This window comes from Oncorhynchus mykiss, chromosome 21 (genome assembly GCF_013265735.2).
Source record: "Oncorhynchus mykiss isolate Arlee chromosome 21, USDA_OmykA_1.1, whole genome shotgun sequence".
NCBI classification, from domain to species: domain Eukaryota; kingdom Metazoa; phylum Chordata; class Actinopteri; order Salmoniformes; family Salmonidae; genus Oncorhynchus; species Oncorhynchus mykiss.
Genome location: NC_048585.1, coordinates 18365868 through 18383607, shown reverse-complemented (window position 1 = coordinate 18383607; position 17740 = coordinate 18365868). Strand labels below are relative to the sequence as shown.

The window sequence follows — 17740 nt, the reverse complement described above, 5'->3', positions numbered from 1 at the left end:
TCTTGCTCAAGTGGAGTTTCGAAACTCTTCAAAATCCAGTCCAACGTTGGGCTGGCAAGGCCTCCGTCCGTTAGTGTTGGCTTGTTTGTGTTTCCCAAGATAACATTTTCATATACAACACACCACAGGCCTGAACGGCAGACACACCCTGTGAAACTTTGACCTGGTTCTATTTAGACAAGCTATTCGGGTTGCGTTCGGGAGTGTGTAACGTTGCAGAACACTCAGAAAGAAATGTGCTGGGGAGAGCAGACATGAATCTCTGTCGTGTAGAATTGAGAATCAATTCAGCTCAACACGATACATATCTATCTGCAACAATCACTCAGATCTACACATCATCTGCAACACTCTTTTACCTCTACACGACATTTCCATCTGCAAGTCTTTCAACTCTACTCTATAAGTAGGCTGACTTTCACCACTATACAATATATCCATCAACAACAATCTTTCAACTCTACTCTATAAGTAGGCTGACTTTCACCACTATACAATATATCCATCAACAACAATCTTTCAACTCTACTCTATAAGTAGGCTGACTTTCACCACTATACAATATATCCATCAACAACAATCTTTCAACTCTACTCTATCAGTAGGCTGACTTTCACCACTATACAATATATCCATCAACAACAATCTTTCAACTCTACTCTATAAGTAGGCTGACTTTCACCACTATACAATATATCCATCAACAACAATCTTTCAACTCTACTCTATAAGTAGGCTGACTTTCACCACTATACAATATATCCATCAACAACAATCTTTCAACTCTACTCTATAAGTAGGCTAACTTTCACCACTATACAATATATCCATCAACAACAATCTTTCAACTCTACTCTATAAGTAGGCTGACTTTCACCACTACTCAATATATCCATCAACAACAATCTTTCAACTCTACTCTATCAGTAGGCTGACTTTCACCACTATACAATATATCCATCAACAACAATCTTTCAACTCTACTCTATAAGTAGGCTGACTTTCACCACTATACAATATATCCATCAACAACAATCTTTCAACTCTACTCTATCAGTAGGCTGACTTTCACCACTATACAATATATCCATCAACAACAATCTTTCAACTCTACTCTATCAGTAGGTGTCACACCCTGGTCAAAGTATTTTGTGTTTATCTTTATTTATTTGGTCAGGCCAGGGTGTGGCATGGGTTTTTGTATGTGGTGTGTTTGTATGGGGATTGTAGCTAGTGGGGTGTTCTGGCTAAGTCTATGGCTGTCTGAAGTGGTTCTCAATCAGAGGCAGGTGTTTATCGTTGTCTCTGATTGGGAACCATATTTAGGCAGCCATATTCTTTGAGTTTGTCGTGGGTGATTGTCCTTAGTGTCCTGATGTCATTGTTCTGTGTTAGGATACACAAGTATAGGCTGTTTCGGGTTTTGTTAAGTTTATTGTTTTGATAGTGTTTGTGTTTAGTGTGTTAATTCATTAAACATGGATTGCAATAGACACGCCGCATTTTGGTCCGACTCTCCTTCTCATATAGAAAACCGTTACAGAATCACCCACCACAAAGGGACCAAGCAGCGTGTCAACAGGCAGGAACAGCCCAAAGTGGAGTACAGTATGGACTATACTTCTTGGGAGGAGATAGACAGGTGGGCGGTCGACCCAGGGAGAGTGCCGGAGCCCGCCTGGGATTCGATGGAGCAGTGCGCGGAAGGATATAGGAGAATGGAGTTTGCGAAGCAAGCAAGGCGGCGCGGACGGAGGCCCCATAGTCAGCCCCAAAAATTTCTTGGGGGGGGGCTCAGGGAGAGTGTGGCAGAGTCAGGAGCCAGACCTGAGCCAACTCTCCCTGTTTATCGTGAGGAGCCAAGGAGGAGACCAGAACCAGAGCCGGTGTTGGAGGTGAGCGAAACAGAGACTGTGAAGGAGTTAATGGGGAAATTGGAGGAGAGAGAAATGAGGGAGTTGCTGTGTTGGTGTTTTAAACATGGAATTCGCCCGACGGAGCGTGTCGGGGATTTGATGGCACCTGGGTCAGCGCTCCATACTCGTCCTGAGGTGCGTGTTAGTCGGCTGGTGAAGATGGTGCCAGTCTCACGTACCAGGCCTCCTGTGCACCTCCCTAGCCTTGCACGTCCTGTGCCAGCACCGCTCTCAAGATCTCCAGTACGCCTTCACGGTCTAACCCATCCTGTGCCACCTCCACACCCCAGCCCTCCGGTAGCAGCTCCCCGCACCAGGCTTCCTGTGCGTGTCCTCGGCCCAGTACCACCAGTGCCAGCACCACGCATCAGGCCTACAGTGCGCCTCGCCTGTCCAGCGCTGTCGGAGCCCTCCTCCTCTCCAGCGCTGTCGGAGTCTCCCGCCTGTTTAGCGCTGTTAGAGCCTTCCTTCTCTACAGCGCTGCCGGAGTCTCCCGCCTGTTCAGAACTGCCAGTTAGCATAGAGCTGCCAGTTAGCATAGAGCTGCCAGTTAGCATAGAGCTGCCAGTTAGCATAGAGCTGCCAGTTAGCATAGAGCTGCCAGTTAGCAAGGAGCTGCCAGTCTGCATAGAGCTGCCAGTCTGCATAGAGCTGCCAGTCTGCATAGAGCTGCCAGTCTGCAAGGAGCTGCCAGTCTGCAAGGAGCCGCCAGAGCTGCCAGTCTGCAAGGAGCCGCCAGAGCTGCCAGTCTGCATGGAGCAGCCAGGGCCGCCAGTCAGCATGGAGCAGCCAGGGCCGCCAGTCAGCATGGAGCAGCCAGGGCCGCCAGTCAGCATGGAGCAGCCAGGGCCGCCAGTCAGCATGGAGCAGCCAGGGCCGCCAGTCAGCATGGAGCAGCCAGAGCAGCCAGTCAGCATGGAGCAGCCAGTCAGCATGGAGCAGCCAGTCAGCATGGAGCAGCCAGAGCAGCCAGTCAGCATGGAGCAGCCAGTCAGCATGGAGCAGCCAGAGCTGCCAGTCATCACAGAGCAGCCAGTCTGTGTCGACCAGTCTCTTCCAGATCTGCCAGTCGACCAGACTCTTCCAGATCTGCCAGTCGACCAGACTCTTCCAGATCTGCCAGTCGACCAGACTCTTCCAGATCTGCCAGTCGACCAGACTCTTCCAGATCTGCCAGTCGTCCAGACTCTCTCAGATCTGCCAGTCGTCCAGATTCTCCCAGATCTGCCAGTCGTCCAGATTCTCCCAGATCTGCCAGTCGACCAGACTCTCCCAGATCTGCCAGTCGACCAGACTCTCCCAGATCTGCCAGTCGACCAGACTCTCCCAGATCTGCCAGTCGACCAGACTCTCCCAGATCTGCCAGTCGACCAGACTCTCCCAGATCTGCCAGTCGACCAGACTCTCCCAGATCTGCCAGTCGACCAGACTCTTCCAGATCTGCCAGTCGACCAGACTCTTCCAGATCTGCCAGTCGACCAGACTCTTCCAGATCTGCCAGTCGACCAGACTCTTCCAGTCAGCCAGGATCTGCCAGTCAGCCAGGATCTGCCGAAACCGCCAGCCAGCCAGGATCTGGTAGATTCGTCAACCTGCCTGAGCTTCCTCTCACTCCTGAGCTTCCTCTCACTCCTGAGCTTCCTCTCACTCCTGAGCTTCCTCTCACTCCTGAGCTTCCTCTCACTCCTGAGCTTCCCCTCAGTCCCGAGCTGCCTCAGTCCCGAGCTGCCCCTCAGTCCCGATCTGCTCCTCAGTCCAGTGGGGTTCTGGGTGAGGACTACTAGGCCATGGTCGGCGGCGAGAGTGGACTATCCAGGGACGCGAGGAGAAGGGACTAAGATATTGATTGAGTGGGGTCCACGTCCCGCGCCGGAGCCGCCACCATGGACAGACGCCCACCCGGACCCTCCCTATTGTTTTGAGGTGCGTTCGGGAGTCCGCACCTTAGGGGGGGGGTTCTGTCACACCCTGGTCAAAGTATTTTGTGTTTATCTTTATTTATTTGGTCAGGCCAGGGTGTGGCATGGGTTTTTGTATGTGGTGTGTTTGTATGGGGATTGTAGCTAGTGGGGTGTTCTGGCTAAGTCTATGGCTGTCTGAAGTGGTTCTCAATCAGAGGCAGGTGTTTATCGTTGTCTCTGATTGGGAACCATATTTAGGCAGCCATATTCTTTGAGTTTGTCGTGGGTGATTGTCCTTAGTGTCCTGATGTCATTGTTCTGTGTTAGGATACACAAGTATAGGCTGTTTCGGGTTTTGTTAAGTTTATTGTTTTGATAGTGTTTGTGTTTAGTGTGTTAATTCATTAAACATGGATTGCAATAGACACGCCGCATTTTGGTCCGACTCTCCTTCTCATATAGAAAACCGTTACAGTAGGCTGATTCACCACTATACAATATATCCATCAACAACAATCTTTCAACTCTACTCTATAAGTAGGCTGATTCACCACTACTCAATATATCCCATCAACAACAATCTTTCAACTCTACTCTATCAGTAGGCTGACTTTCACCACTATACAATATATCCCATCAACAACAATCTTTCAACTCTACTCTATCAGTAGGCTGATTCACCACTATACAATATATCCATCAACAACAATCTTTCAACTCTACTCTATCAGTAGGCTGATTCACCACTATACAATATATCCATCAACAACAATCTTTCAACTCTACTCTATAAGTAGGCTGATTCACCACTATACAATATATCCATCAACAACAATCTTTCAACTCTACTCTATCAGTAGGCTGATTCACCACTATACAATATATCCATCAACAACAATCTTTCAACTCTACTCTATCAGTAGGCTGATTCACCACTATACAATATATCCATCAACAACAATCTTTCAACTCTACTCTATCAGTAGGCTGACTTTCACCACTATACAATATATCCATCAACAACAATCTTTCAACTCTACTCTATAAGTAGGCTGACTTTCACCACTACTCAATATATCCATCAACAACAATCTTTCAACTCTACTCTATCAGTAGGCTGACTTTCACCACTATACAATATATCCATCAACAACAATCTTTCAACTCTACTCTATAAGTAGGCTGATTCACCACTATACAATATATCCATCAACAACAATCTTTCAACTCTACTCTATAAGTAGGCTGACTTTCACCACTATACAATATATCCATCAACAACAATCTTTCAACTCTACTCTATAAGTAGGCTAACTTTCACCACTATACAATATATCCATCAACAACAATCTTTCAACTCTACTCTATAAGTAGGCTGACTTTCACCACTATACAATATATCCATCAACAACAATCTTTCAACTCTACTCTATAAGTAGGCTGACTTTCACCACTATACAATATATCCATCAACAACAATCTTTCAACTCTACTCTATAAGTAGGCTGACTTTCACCACTATACAATATATCCCATCAACAACAATCTTTCAACTCTACTCTATAAGTAGGCTGACTTTCACCACTATACAATATATCCCATCAACAACAATCTTTCAACTCTACTCTATCAGTAGGCTGACTTTCACCACTATACAATATATCCATCAACAACAATCTTTCAACTCTACTCTATAAGTAGGCTGACTTTCACCACTATACAATATATCCATCAACAACAATCTTTCAACTCTACTCTATAAGTAGGCTGACTTTCACCACTATACAATATATCCATCAACAACAATCTTTCAACTCTACTCTATCAGTAGGCTGACTTTCACCACTATACAATATATCCATCAACAACAATCTTTCAACTCTACTCTATAAGTAGGCTGACTTTCACCACTATACAATATATCCATCAACAACAGTCTTTCAACTCTACTCTATCAGTAGGCTGACTTTCACCACTATACAATATATCCCATCAACAACAATCTTTCAACTCTACTCTATCAGTAGGCTGATTCACCACTATACAATATATCCATCAACAACAATCTTTCAACTCTACTCTATCAGTAGGCTGATTCACCACTATACAATATATCCATCAACAACAGTCTTTCAACTCTACTCTATAAGTAGGCTGATTCACCACTACTCAATATATCCCATCAACAACAATCTTTCAACTCTACTCTATAAGTAGGCTGACTTTCACCACTATACAATATATCCATCAACAACAATCTTTCAACTCTACTCTATAAGTAGGCTGACTTTCACCACTACTCAATATATCCCATCAACAACAGTCTTTCAACTCTACTCTATAAGTAGGCTGACTTTCACCACTATACAATATATCCATCAACAACAATCTTTCAACTCTACTCTATAAGTAGGCTGACTTTCACCACTACTCAATATATCCCATCAACAACAGTCTTTCAACTCTACTCTATCAGTAGGCTGACTTTCACCACTATACAATATATCCATCAACAACAATCTTTCAACTCTACTCTATAAGTAGGCTGACTTTCACCACTATACAATATATCCATCAACAACAATCTTTCAACTCTACTCTATAAGTAGGCTGACTTTCACCACTATACAATATATCCATCAACAACAATCTTTCAACTCTACTCTATAAGTAGGCTGACTTTCACCACTATACAATATATCCATCAACAACAGTCTTTCAACTCTACTCTATAAGTAGGCTGACTTTCACCACTATACAATATATCCATCAACAACAATCTTTCAACTCTACTCTATAAGTAGGCTGACTTTCACCACTACTCAATATATCCCATCAACAACAGTCTTTCAACTCTACTCTATCAGTAGGCTGACTTTCACCACTATACAATATATCCATCAACAACAATCTTTCAACTCTACTCTATAAGTAGGCTGACTTTCACCACTATACAATATATCCATCAACAACAATCTTTCAACTCTACTCTATAAGTAGGCTGACTTTCACCACTATACAATATATCCATCAACAACAATCTTTCAACTCTACTCTATAAGTAGGCTGACTTTCACCACTATACAATATATCCATCAACAACAGTCTTTCAACTCTACTCTATAAGTAGGCTGACTTTCACCACTATACAATATATCCATCAACAACAATCTTTCAACTCTACTCTATAAGTAGGCTGACTTTCACCACTATACAATATATCCATCAACAACAATCTTTCAACTCTACTCTATAAGTAGGCTGACTTTCACCACTACTCAATATATCCCATCAACAACAATCTTTCAACTCTACTCTATCAGTAGGCTGACTTTCACCACTATACAATATATCCATCAACAACAATCTTTCAACTCTACTCTATCAGTAGGCTGATTCACCACTATACAATATATCCATCAACAACAATCTTTCAACTCTACTCTATCAGTAGGCTGATTCACCACTATACAATATATCCATCAACAACAATCTTTCAACTCTACTCTATAAGTAGGCTGACTTTCACCACTACTCAATATATCCCATCAACAAAAAATCTTTCAACTCTACTCTATAAGTAGGCTGACTTTCACCACTATACAATATATCCATCAACAACAATCTTTTCCCACACCTAATGTGTCTCCAAAAACCTTGCCACTCAACATATCACATTTCAGACATTTTTAACACTGAATAATAACGCTGACTGAATCCCACCCTGGACCAACACTACCCACGTACCTCCTCTCCTGGGCTTCATCCCTGGCCAATGTGTGGAGAGCTAAAGCCTGCCCTGGGACCCAAGGCCGAACGTCTTCCTGTTTTCCCATTTTGTCTTTGTCGAAAAGGAGCAAAAATGTTTTACTTTTTGAGTCAGAGGCCTGGAGAGATTGCAGTATTTATCCAGAAGTAATGTTTTGTGGAGTCACCTCTTTCTGTGGTGTAACTGCTGGGTGTGTGTGTGTGTGTGTGTGTGTGTGTGTGTGTGTGTGTGTGTGTGTGTGTGTGTGTGTGTGTGTGTGTGTGTGTGTGTGTGTGTGTGTGTGTGTGTGTGTGTGTGTGTGTGTGTGTGTGTGTGTGTGTGTGTGTGTGTGTGTGTGAGTAGACAGCACTTTTGGAGTCTGAAAAGCCTTGTGTATACACCATCTGTCTGTCTGTCTCATCCACTCACGGACCTGCTGACGGAGCCACGTGCATTTCCATTAGGAGGAAAATACCATGTGGGCTTTGAGGCATTAGATGTGTGCAGTCTGAGCAGCCGAGCCTCAAGTTGACAAAGGTCTTAACCTGAGACAAAGCTTCTAATCAGTTTTCTGGCTGGTTCAGATAGAACAGCAAAGACTTCATAGAAGCAGTCTCCATAATCCAGGACCAGCAAACCAAAGATAATTCCTGTTCCAGACAGTCTCGTCACACTTGCTGTGGTATAGTGGCTCTATTCCACAGCAACTAGAGGAAAAACATAAACAGCATATAATTTATCATCTGTTAAAGCATGCTATGAATTTCTTGGGAAGAATACAGAATTCCTTGCAAGTAGGCTACTATCTGTTCCATACAAGGCAGCCTATACCATTCTATTTTATGTATTATTGAAATGATGACACTTATTATTGATAGTGTTCTGTGCAATCCTACTGTATATCATGTCATTGTTGGCACAGACATCCCACTCATCTACTGAGACAAAGGTAAAATCCCCATCTGGTCTGTGCATCTTCACAGCTGTCTCATATTGGAGCCTATTCTATGTACAGCACAGGAGGTTGGTGTGGCGCCTTAATTGGGGAGGACGGGCTCGTGGTAATGGATGGAGTGGATTAAGTGGAATGGTATCAAATACATCAAACATGTGGTTTCCAGTTGTTTGATGCCATTGCATCCTCTCCGGCCATTGTTATGAGCCATCCTCCCCCCTGCAGCCTGTGGTGTGCAGTAAGAGATGACATGAAACAGAACCCTTCTCTACATTCAAAATAACAGTAAAAAGCTTCAGGTTTTTAACGGCCTTCGTTTCATATTCTGTTGTATCTTAATAGATGTCAGTCGGCCATTTTGACAGAAGACTACACTATTCACTTTGTTTGATTATTGACTCCCGTTCATCTATGGATTCTCATTCCCCGTAAAAAGAAAGACCAGCATCACGGGGAATATGTTGCCAAGATAGGAAATATTTTATTACAGAGAAGAAAAAAAAACTTTTCTTCCAAAATATAGAAATCTGTACAACTTTCGCACAATCAATTTACATGAACTGTACAAATTTACAGCAGTTCATCACAACATACCCAAGGAAAAGAAAATGAACACAATAAAGATGTACTGACATGAAATCACAAGGTAGAGTAGACAGCTTTTCTTCTTGGGTATGCTCAGATTTTTTAAACGTTTTTCTTGTTTTGTAAGTTTGAAAAAAAACAAAGGATAAGTCTATCAGTACAGGGCCTGGAAAATGATATTTCTTTTACCAAAACCGATTGGTCCTTGCCAACACTCCCATCACAAATGGCTTCACTTAGGAAAATAGTTATCCGTGTTAAAACTAGGAAATGCAAAAGAAATACATCTAAACACCTCAAAACAAATGATTGGCACTTCCCATTGTGTAATGTTATGCATGTATTCTACCATATGGCGTACAATAGCAATAGATTCTAGAATATGTAAAACACCCTAAATGTGAAAGTGGCAATAATTCAAAAATCATTGATGAATCATTGACGACTACTCCCTTCCCGTCCCACGTCTTAACATGCACAGCTTTTCCAGAAGGGTTTTTATTGAATGTCCGAGGCCTGAGTTTGGTAATACATTCCAGAAGAGACTCCTCGCGTCTCAAAAACGTCACAACTTCAACTTGACATATTTAGTGCATTTTATGTGCTATTACCTCCGACTATTCAAAAACACTTTTCACAACGTTTCTGAAACCTATGTGCGCAAAGGCTGAATGGATGCATTTACAGATCCGATATTGTGGACTAAATCCAATTGTTTTGGTGGTGGTGTTACTGTTGAGAAAGAGATCAAACAATTTCGGCTTCGTTTCCTTTTTGGTAGGTCTAAAAATGAAGTCTGTTCAAATTGGGATAGATGATCGGACTAGGGCGAAGGGGGGGGGGGGGGGGGGGTGATGAGATGCTACCTCTGTGACTTTAAAATACATATAGCAAAAAGAGGGACAACTTGCTACGTCTGAAACACAGACCAATCTCATAACAACATCGATAGCTGGCATAATCGAAGCAATAGAGGAGCTGCAAGGTTTTTAAAAAGCTGGTTTTCAACCACAACAACAAAGCTCTGGGCTACTCTCTCAGACATGTCCATCTGGCTCATGTGGAGACACTGCTTTTTCCACAGATTGCTGAAGGAGCACCAGGAGAAATGGAGAGAGGGAGGACAGTGAGGAGGAGGGGAGTGGATGAGGGAGGATAGGGTGTGCAGTGCATCAACAACCACAGATCCATTACCCATGATCCTCTATGCTTAGGGAGCTTAAAGCAGCACATGTAGGTCTGATGGGCTGGTGCCCAGCCTGGCCAGCTTAGCGGATAAAAGCCCCGAAACCCCACAACCTGTCACATCGTCTGTCTGTGGCGCGGCCAACCAGGAGTGAGCTATAGAACGACTGACACCACCATCGTCCTATTGCACCCATGTAAACTAGTTCAGTGCTCAGCCTAAGAAAAAAATAAACTTGGACTGTGTACCATCACTTCCTATCCTTTGACTCCTCTTTGTTGCCTGTCTCTATGTGGGCTCCCAGTGCAGACGGAGTGCGCTGAGTGCATGTGCTGGCTTTGCTCTCCACCGCCAAGTTGGTTGGGTGGAGGTTAGTTTAGAGGGGGCCGGAGGGATTGTAGCTGCCCTGGACGAGAGTATCCGGCCCTGGCCCCCGCACCACCTCCATTCCCTCCCCTGGGGCGAGGATAGATGATATGTGTTACTGCTATCTCCGTACTGCTATTGGGGGGAGGGGGTTGGCTGGTTGGTTAGCTGGCTGTGGGTGATATGTGGCACCAGAGCGGCTTCTTGTGTCTGTCTGCCCTGACAGGAACACCTCCAGAGAGGGTCCAGCAGCACCTCGAACCAGGCTGGCTAACATTACGCTGGTTCTCTCTCGGTTCTCCAGAGAATGGCTCATAGGTGTAACATTGAAGTCCTACGTTGGGCAACGCACCCCTCACCCAAACTGAGAGACAGAAGAAAGGAGAGGTGTTGAAAGCCTTGGACTCATCTTCAATCACAAATACAAGAACAAAGTCTAACAAAAACACATGAGAAAGCCTGACAAGGCCATTGGGACTGAGTTGGATAGAAACAGTCAGGGGCGTACAGACTTCCCTTTGGCTACACTCACACACCCCTCGACAGCTGCAGAGAGATCTATCAGAGTTCTATAAGTGTCTTGCCATCTGTGTGTGTGTGCGTGTGTGCGTGTGTGTGTGTGTGTGTGTGTGTGTGTGTGTGTGCGTTGGCCTTCCGAGAAAAGTGCCTTACAAACGGACAACAGACGCCTAACCTGACACGACACCAAACCGCACCTACCTACCAACACCTGAACGGATCTGAATGAAATGCTTACAGTGTGAAATCTTTTTAAAACCTTCAGTTACTCTCCCCAATTCTATAGAGTGGGGTCTAGCCTGACGTAAGAGCTGTGAGTAATTTACAAAAAAAAAGGAGGGGAACTCATGAAAGATGACATTGGAGCGAATGGAATGAAGATGGTTTACTCGAGAAGTACACATCCCACACAATCTAAATGTCAAAAGTGCATTCAATGTCATTTCTTCTGACAGGGCCACAACAACCAAAACAAACGATCCAGATTTCGGTGAGAATATAGTGCCACCTATGCTACACTTTGAATTTGGAGAGGGCCAAAGGTCAGGGTGGGGATGGAGGGATATAAACAAAACGAGAACTTGATTGTGAATTTCAAACCAACATTGATCGAAGGGGAGGGGACAAATACCCAGCCCTCCCCAGAAAGCTACACATACATGGTTGGGGGTGTTGGTGGGGTGCGCTGTGACACACTACTGTCCTTAGCAACAGGTGTCACAGCGCATTCCACTGCACTTCCATATGGAGGGAGAGGGGCTTCCTGAAGCTCGACGCTGGTATATGGGGCAGCCTCTGGGGGTAAAGAAATACCCTATGGTCCAAAAACTGGGTTTTAGAAGAAAATGACTCAGGGCGTTTCCCCAGAGACTGACCTAGAAATAGGCACAGTCCGGACCTCAGCCCCTTAACTTCCTTCCTAGACAGGAAGTACACCCAATAACAACAGGAAGTAGATAAAAGGCTGAAATTTAACGGTACGGTTCTTGACAGCAGTTCCTTGAAGCTTTTGAGAGGGTGGTGGGGGTGGTGGTGACATGGTACCCATTGTAACCACGTGGAGAAGAAAGTGCAAAGTCAACAATGATAGATCTGTGTAAAAAAACAAAAACAAAAAGCAGCCCCTTCTCTGCGCTGTTTCTCTGTTCGGATTCTTGGTTTGTTTTAGCTGCCCCCAACAGCTCCACGCTCCACACAGCCCCCCCCCCCCCCCGCCCCCCCAGGGAAAAAAAACGAAGCCTCCGGTAGATCCCACAACACAACATAACAGACTATGGAGCGAGGAAGGAGAAAGAAATATCAAACCTACAAGGTTTCACCTGGACGATAGGCCACATCCTCTGCCTTTTCTCCTCCTTTTTTTTCTCTTTTTCATTTCATTTCTTTTTAGCTTTAAAAAGGTTCGCCATCGACCAACTAGGGCGAAACCCACGACCCGACGTGGCGGGTGGCAGCCCTTAGCTGGACATAGTCATCATGTTGTAGGCTTTGGAAGGGCTGGTCCTGCCCAGCATCCCCGCCGCCTCCTTGCAGCTGATGTGACTGTCCACCATGGGGGTCGAGGTGACCGCACTGCCTCCCGACGGCGCCGGGGCCACCGGCTGGGACTCGTAGAGCACGCAGATGGAGCCGTCCTCGCCGATGCGGTAGGACACCTCGAAGGGGTCCACCCAGAGGGTGAGCTCACTAGGCAGCAGCAGGTAGAGCTGATTGATGGTCAGGCCGATGCGCTGGCCTGCCTGCCCCACCAGGGGATCCATCTTGTGGTTGATGCGGATGCAGCGGTAGCCCGAGCCCTTGCAGGGCCTGTCGGGGAACCAGTGGTGCTTGTATTGCTCTGTGGAGAAAGAGAGAGGAGGTTATTATCGGGTTACCATGAGTTTCATCATCATTGGATCACTATTAGGTTACCATGGTATTGCTTGTATTGCCAAAAAAGGGCACAGAGGGGGTAACTGTTGTTCTTCGGTTACCCTATAGTAGAGCCTGTGTAGTTCTGTATGAGGAGACAAGAGAGAGAGGGAGAGAAAGAAAGAGGGATAGATGTAAGAGATGCTGTCTGGTGTTTACAGGTGAGAGCCATTAAGCTAAATCTCTGCTACTTTCAGACGTCTATCTGAGGGAGAAGCGGGGTGCAAAGCTGTCTGCACCTGATCAGCCTTAGTTCCTAGTGTGTGTGTGTGTGTGTGTGTGTGTGTGTGTGTGTGTGTGTGTGTGTGTGTGTTATGCGAGATTAGGAAGCATGTGCTTTGATAAACATTGAATATGGTCATAATTGGGACATGAATGAGATTAATAGCATGATAATAACTGTATGAGGCATAGTTGGATTTTAAGTAATTGTATCGCAAATCAAACTATAATCATGTTTTATTTTATTATAGAGTTGCTGGAGTCTAAGGTAATACTGGTTTATGATGTTCTAAGCACACATAGCTAATCTATCACCGTTATGGAATACTCACAGATAATAAATGACATGGTTCCATGGAAAATGGAAGGAAAAAATGGATTGTTTATGTTTTACTGTATTAAACACCCCCCAATAATGATTATGGAAAAGTAGCGTTGCTTTAGATTGTCTTTTGATTGAATAAAGGTGTTATTCCTTTGTAGGTAATACATGATTCCATTGGAATATCTTATCTGCTTTTTTATCTGATATTTCTATTAACATGTAATGAAGCATCAACTATTTATATTGGTATTTGGGTTTCCACTTGGTAATGTGTGTGTGTGTGTGTGTGTGTGTGTGTGGTATGTGTGTGTCAAACAGACTGCAGACAGGGGCAGGCTTTGTTGTAGCGCAGTAATAAACCATAACAGTCTGCTTATGGGGCTGATAAGCAGCAATAAACCGTTTGTCGCTCTGTAACCGGAGCCTACGTGACACACAGCAGAGAAAGAGACAGAGAGAGAAGTTTGATTGCACAATCCCCTTCTGGCCGAGCGGCACAAAGTCCTCCATCGAACAGAGCGGAGCTGAACAACAACACTGAGGTGGTGAAGTCCTGGCCAGCAATCTGGGCTGGAGAACTCCCCCTCTTAAAGGCACACCGTCCCTTTTAATATGACGAGTGTGTCCACATACCCGTTGGTGATTCACTGTGATATCATTCGTATGGTATATCTAAAGGGGCGTTAAGTGACAAACTAGGCTGGAAGAAGAGAGAGAGAAAAGAGGTCACATTACTCATTTTATGGAGAACACGAGAAAGAGAAGAGTTCTCATTCCTTCCCCGTTAACTCATTTCAGAAGACGCACATGACTGCTGCTTTCATAGTATAATAGTAGCCTAACGGGGAAGAATTCAATTAGAAAACCGCTTCTTAGAAGTCTAAATTAACCTAACACCTCTAACAATACTCACATTTACTATGTCTTGCGTGTGTTGGTATATATACTGTATGTATGTGTGTTCGATATGCATCTGTGTGTGCGTGTGTTACCAATCATCCTATTTTCTCCACTTAAGACTAAACTGGATGTGCTGCCTGCCTGTCTGTTTTCCTGTGAAAAGCCTCTGAACTAGGCCAGAGCCCGGAGAACACCTGTCCTGCACAACACCCCTGGTAGATAATGTCTCCTTTGTGTTATCAGTAGAACTCTGTGTACTGCACCCTAATGGAGGCCTTGGCACTCGTGAAAAAGCAACAGGCAGCTACGATGGGGCTGATCTTTTGCACCATAAAAGACACGAGGCCTCCGAGAACGGTCAGAGCGGAGGGGCCTATTCTAAAACCAGGGAACTGGGGAAGAAGAGAGGCTAAAAAAGTAAACGGATGAGTTTCAAATATATATTTTAAATAAAGTAGTTCTCCAGTGCTTCTTTAAAGCCAAGTGCCCTAAGGATATTATGTGGCAATAAAATGTGTGGAGGCTTTTTATTAAATACACATTTGGCTTTGTTTGGGGCATTATTGGGTGATTTCCACTGGTCTGTGGTGGTGTGGTTGGGGGAATTATGGCAGTTTCAGATTGAGTCACTGCTCAAACCTTGGTTAAGCAGGTTACTGGTAAACAGGAAGTCCAAATGGTTTACTAACTAGTTAGACAATGAGCACAGTTTCAATGTGGATATTTAGAGCAAGTCCCCCTTCTCCCCCATATACACAAACAACGCCTGTTTATTGAACACACAGACACAATAAGCTGTGATAATGAAGCTGTAAGCAACATTGAGATGGCTGGCCTACTTCAGCAGCGGCAGGGGGGGCTTCACAGAGTTGTTTATGTCACTTGGAAGACAAATGAAAAATGGGGGTGAAGGAGGAGGACAGCCACTTCACAAAGCCCCTTTGCAACTTGTTTTATGAGATAATGTCCTTCCTACACTCCTCCCCCTATGATATCCTCTTCCAGCCCCAACCCCACCGCTACCAACCCCCCACTTACCCTCTGACGGCGGCCATTTTGCTCCTTCTCCCTTCAACTTTGGCTGTTTACAAACAGTGCACTGGCCTAGAGCTATGCTCAGACTACAGCTTCCACTCATTTTCTATGCAAATCCTGCACAAACAAAGCCACTTCCTTGGAAAATGTTTAGTTGAAAATAGCATTGTAAACTAAAGAGTTTGTTTGAATAGAAATAAGCAATTCTGTAACCTGATATGCTAAATGTGTAGCCCACATCCAAAACGCTCTAAAATTATATGAATTTGAACGTGAATGGCTTTGCAGATGACACAGCTGTTGCAAAACATGTTCAAATTGAGGTCATGGTGTAGGTGTTCAGTGTTTAGAGGGACAGACACTTGGTGTTAACTGGCAGACGTATGCCTGTTTTAGACTGTTAAAACGGTCTGTATATTCACAACAGGAAATATAAATAAAAAATTATGTCAGTGGTTTGTACAAAAACAAATGCAGTCAATAACGCATTGTATAGTGGCTGTGTCGATCAATGTATGTGTCCTTATTACAGTTAACGTTATTCACGGAGCTAGAATGTCTACACTAGAACATATTGTAAAGAAATAGCTTTTATTTACTCATACATGTTCGCCAACGGCGGGAATCTATACGGGTTATTTATTCTGCATTTGTTATTTACCTTTTGGTTCTCTAATTTCGATTCGATTGAGGCTCGCTCAAGAGGATCGAGTAAAACATGTAGGCGGCTATAATACTCTTATAACAAAGATAACCAGAATCCTATGGGTCTGTTATTTTCCTGGTCGAAATGTTATAATATTATTTTTTTTTGCCTGCTCAAATTCATATCATCCTACGTTTTATTGTCTGCATTACGTAATTCGATAGCCTAATTCAATTCACTGGGTATAGATTTCCCCCATCTTTATGTTAATTAACAGTTTATCGACCAACTGAACTGGTACTATCGAAAGGTGCACTTCCTTGTTGGAACAAATCAAATCAGGTTTTATTCCACGTTATTACACTGTAACTAACCCGAAACATGAATTAGGCGACGATGTATCTGTATAGAACATGGTTGATTCGATTGAATATTGTTGATTGAACATTTTTGTTCACCTTATCTATTTTAGTATTTTTTTTCCGTGCGCAAATGGTCGGGGGGCGCTTGTGTTACTTTATGAACAGAGACGCAAATCCCCTTCGGAATGGGATTAAAACACAACAATTCGTTATAATCATATTCTTAACACACAAAATGACACAACATCAACAGAGGTCATAATCTAAAGTAGCCTTGGAAACGTAGGACAAAACGAGAAGCACATGTCTTACCTGACAAAATATCCTGTAAACTTGCGCTGAATGATTGAAGCTGTCTGTCATTTACGTGTCCTTTTATCCGCAGAAATCTCGACAGAAACCCGACCGCGGCGCTAATCTCTGGTTTCATCGTTCCCCGAGCACAAAGGGTATGCATTGAGAAGGCAACTGCGACGACGATTCGTGCGCTTTTCCTACATATGATTCCGAAAATGATTCGTTGTTTTTCTCTCCACGTTCGGATAATGATCCGTGTCTTTCGCTTGTTTTATTTCTCTGGCGCCTATGATGGTCATTTATTAGTCGAGGTAGGGACGTTTCGGAGGGTACTACGTGTGCCAGGACGGTACAGTGTGGTGACGGCTGTTGGTAAATAGAGGGGTCTTTCTCTAGGATGCCACGTTGAGGCACCCTTTCAATGTCACTTTACTCCACCAGAGTGAACGAATGTGTTGGAGGAAAGGGGTTTTATATCGCCCCCGCCGTCGGAGGAAAGCGACAGCGCGCAGCTACAACAACAAAAAAAGGCTCGCCAATCCCGTCCGCCCGACAGCCTGACGAGCTCATAGGAGGAGTGGACTGTTCGCCTCAACGCTCTGAAAATAAACAGGCCACGTGAGAGCAAAATACAAGCATGAAAATTAACCCCTTATATTGTGCTCCCATCGAAAACAACAACATCTTGCACTGGGTTTTCAGTTATTTCATAAAACGGACAGAATAATTATGGTTAGGTTCAATGTGCATTAGTGCGTAATTAAGCACACAATTTTGGATACGGTTATGCTCATGATTGTTGGTATTCAAGGCATGCTGTACATGTTGTTGTCATAGTTGCTCTTGCAGGCCATTGTTTGAATCTA

General features: G+C 44.1%; 1 protein-coding gene across 1 annotated transcript; it reads right to left on the bottom strand.

Moving 5' to 3' along the window:
* Window positions 1-8977: 8977 nt before the first annotated feature.
* LOC110499881 (protein BTG1) lies at window positions 8978-17341 on the bottom strand. Its single transcript, XM_021576941.2, has 2 exons — window positions 16890-17341; window positions 8978-13013 (listed from the first exon to the last, which is right to left on the bottom strand). The coding sequence occupies exons 1-2, from the start codon at window positions 17032-17034 to the stop codon at window positions 12634-12636; spliced, it is 525 nt and encodes a 174-aa protein (XP_021432616.1). The 5' UTR covers window positions 17035-17341; the 3' UTR covers window positions 8978-12633.
* Between the last annotated feature and the right edge of the window lie 399 nt (window positions 17342-17740).

What these genes read in the sequence shown, in the direction of transcription:
- LOC110499881 (XM_021576941.2), bottom strand. Translation starts at nt 17,034, where the DNA reads ATGCATACCCTTTGTGCTCGGGGAACGATGAAACCAGAGATTAGCGCC. An exon ending in TTTACAGGATATTTTGTCAG is followed by an intron (nt 13,014 to 16,889) that starts GTAAGACATGTG and finishes CTTTCTCCACAG; the next exon opens with AGCAATACAAGCACCACTGG.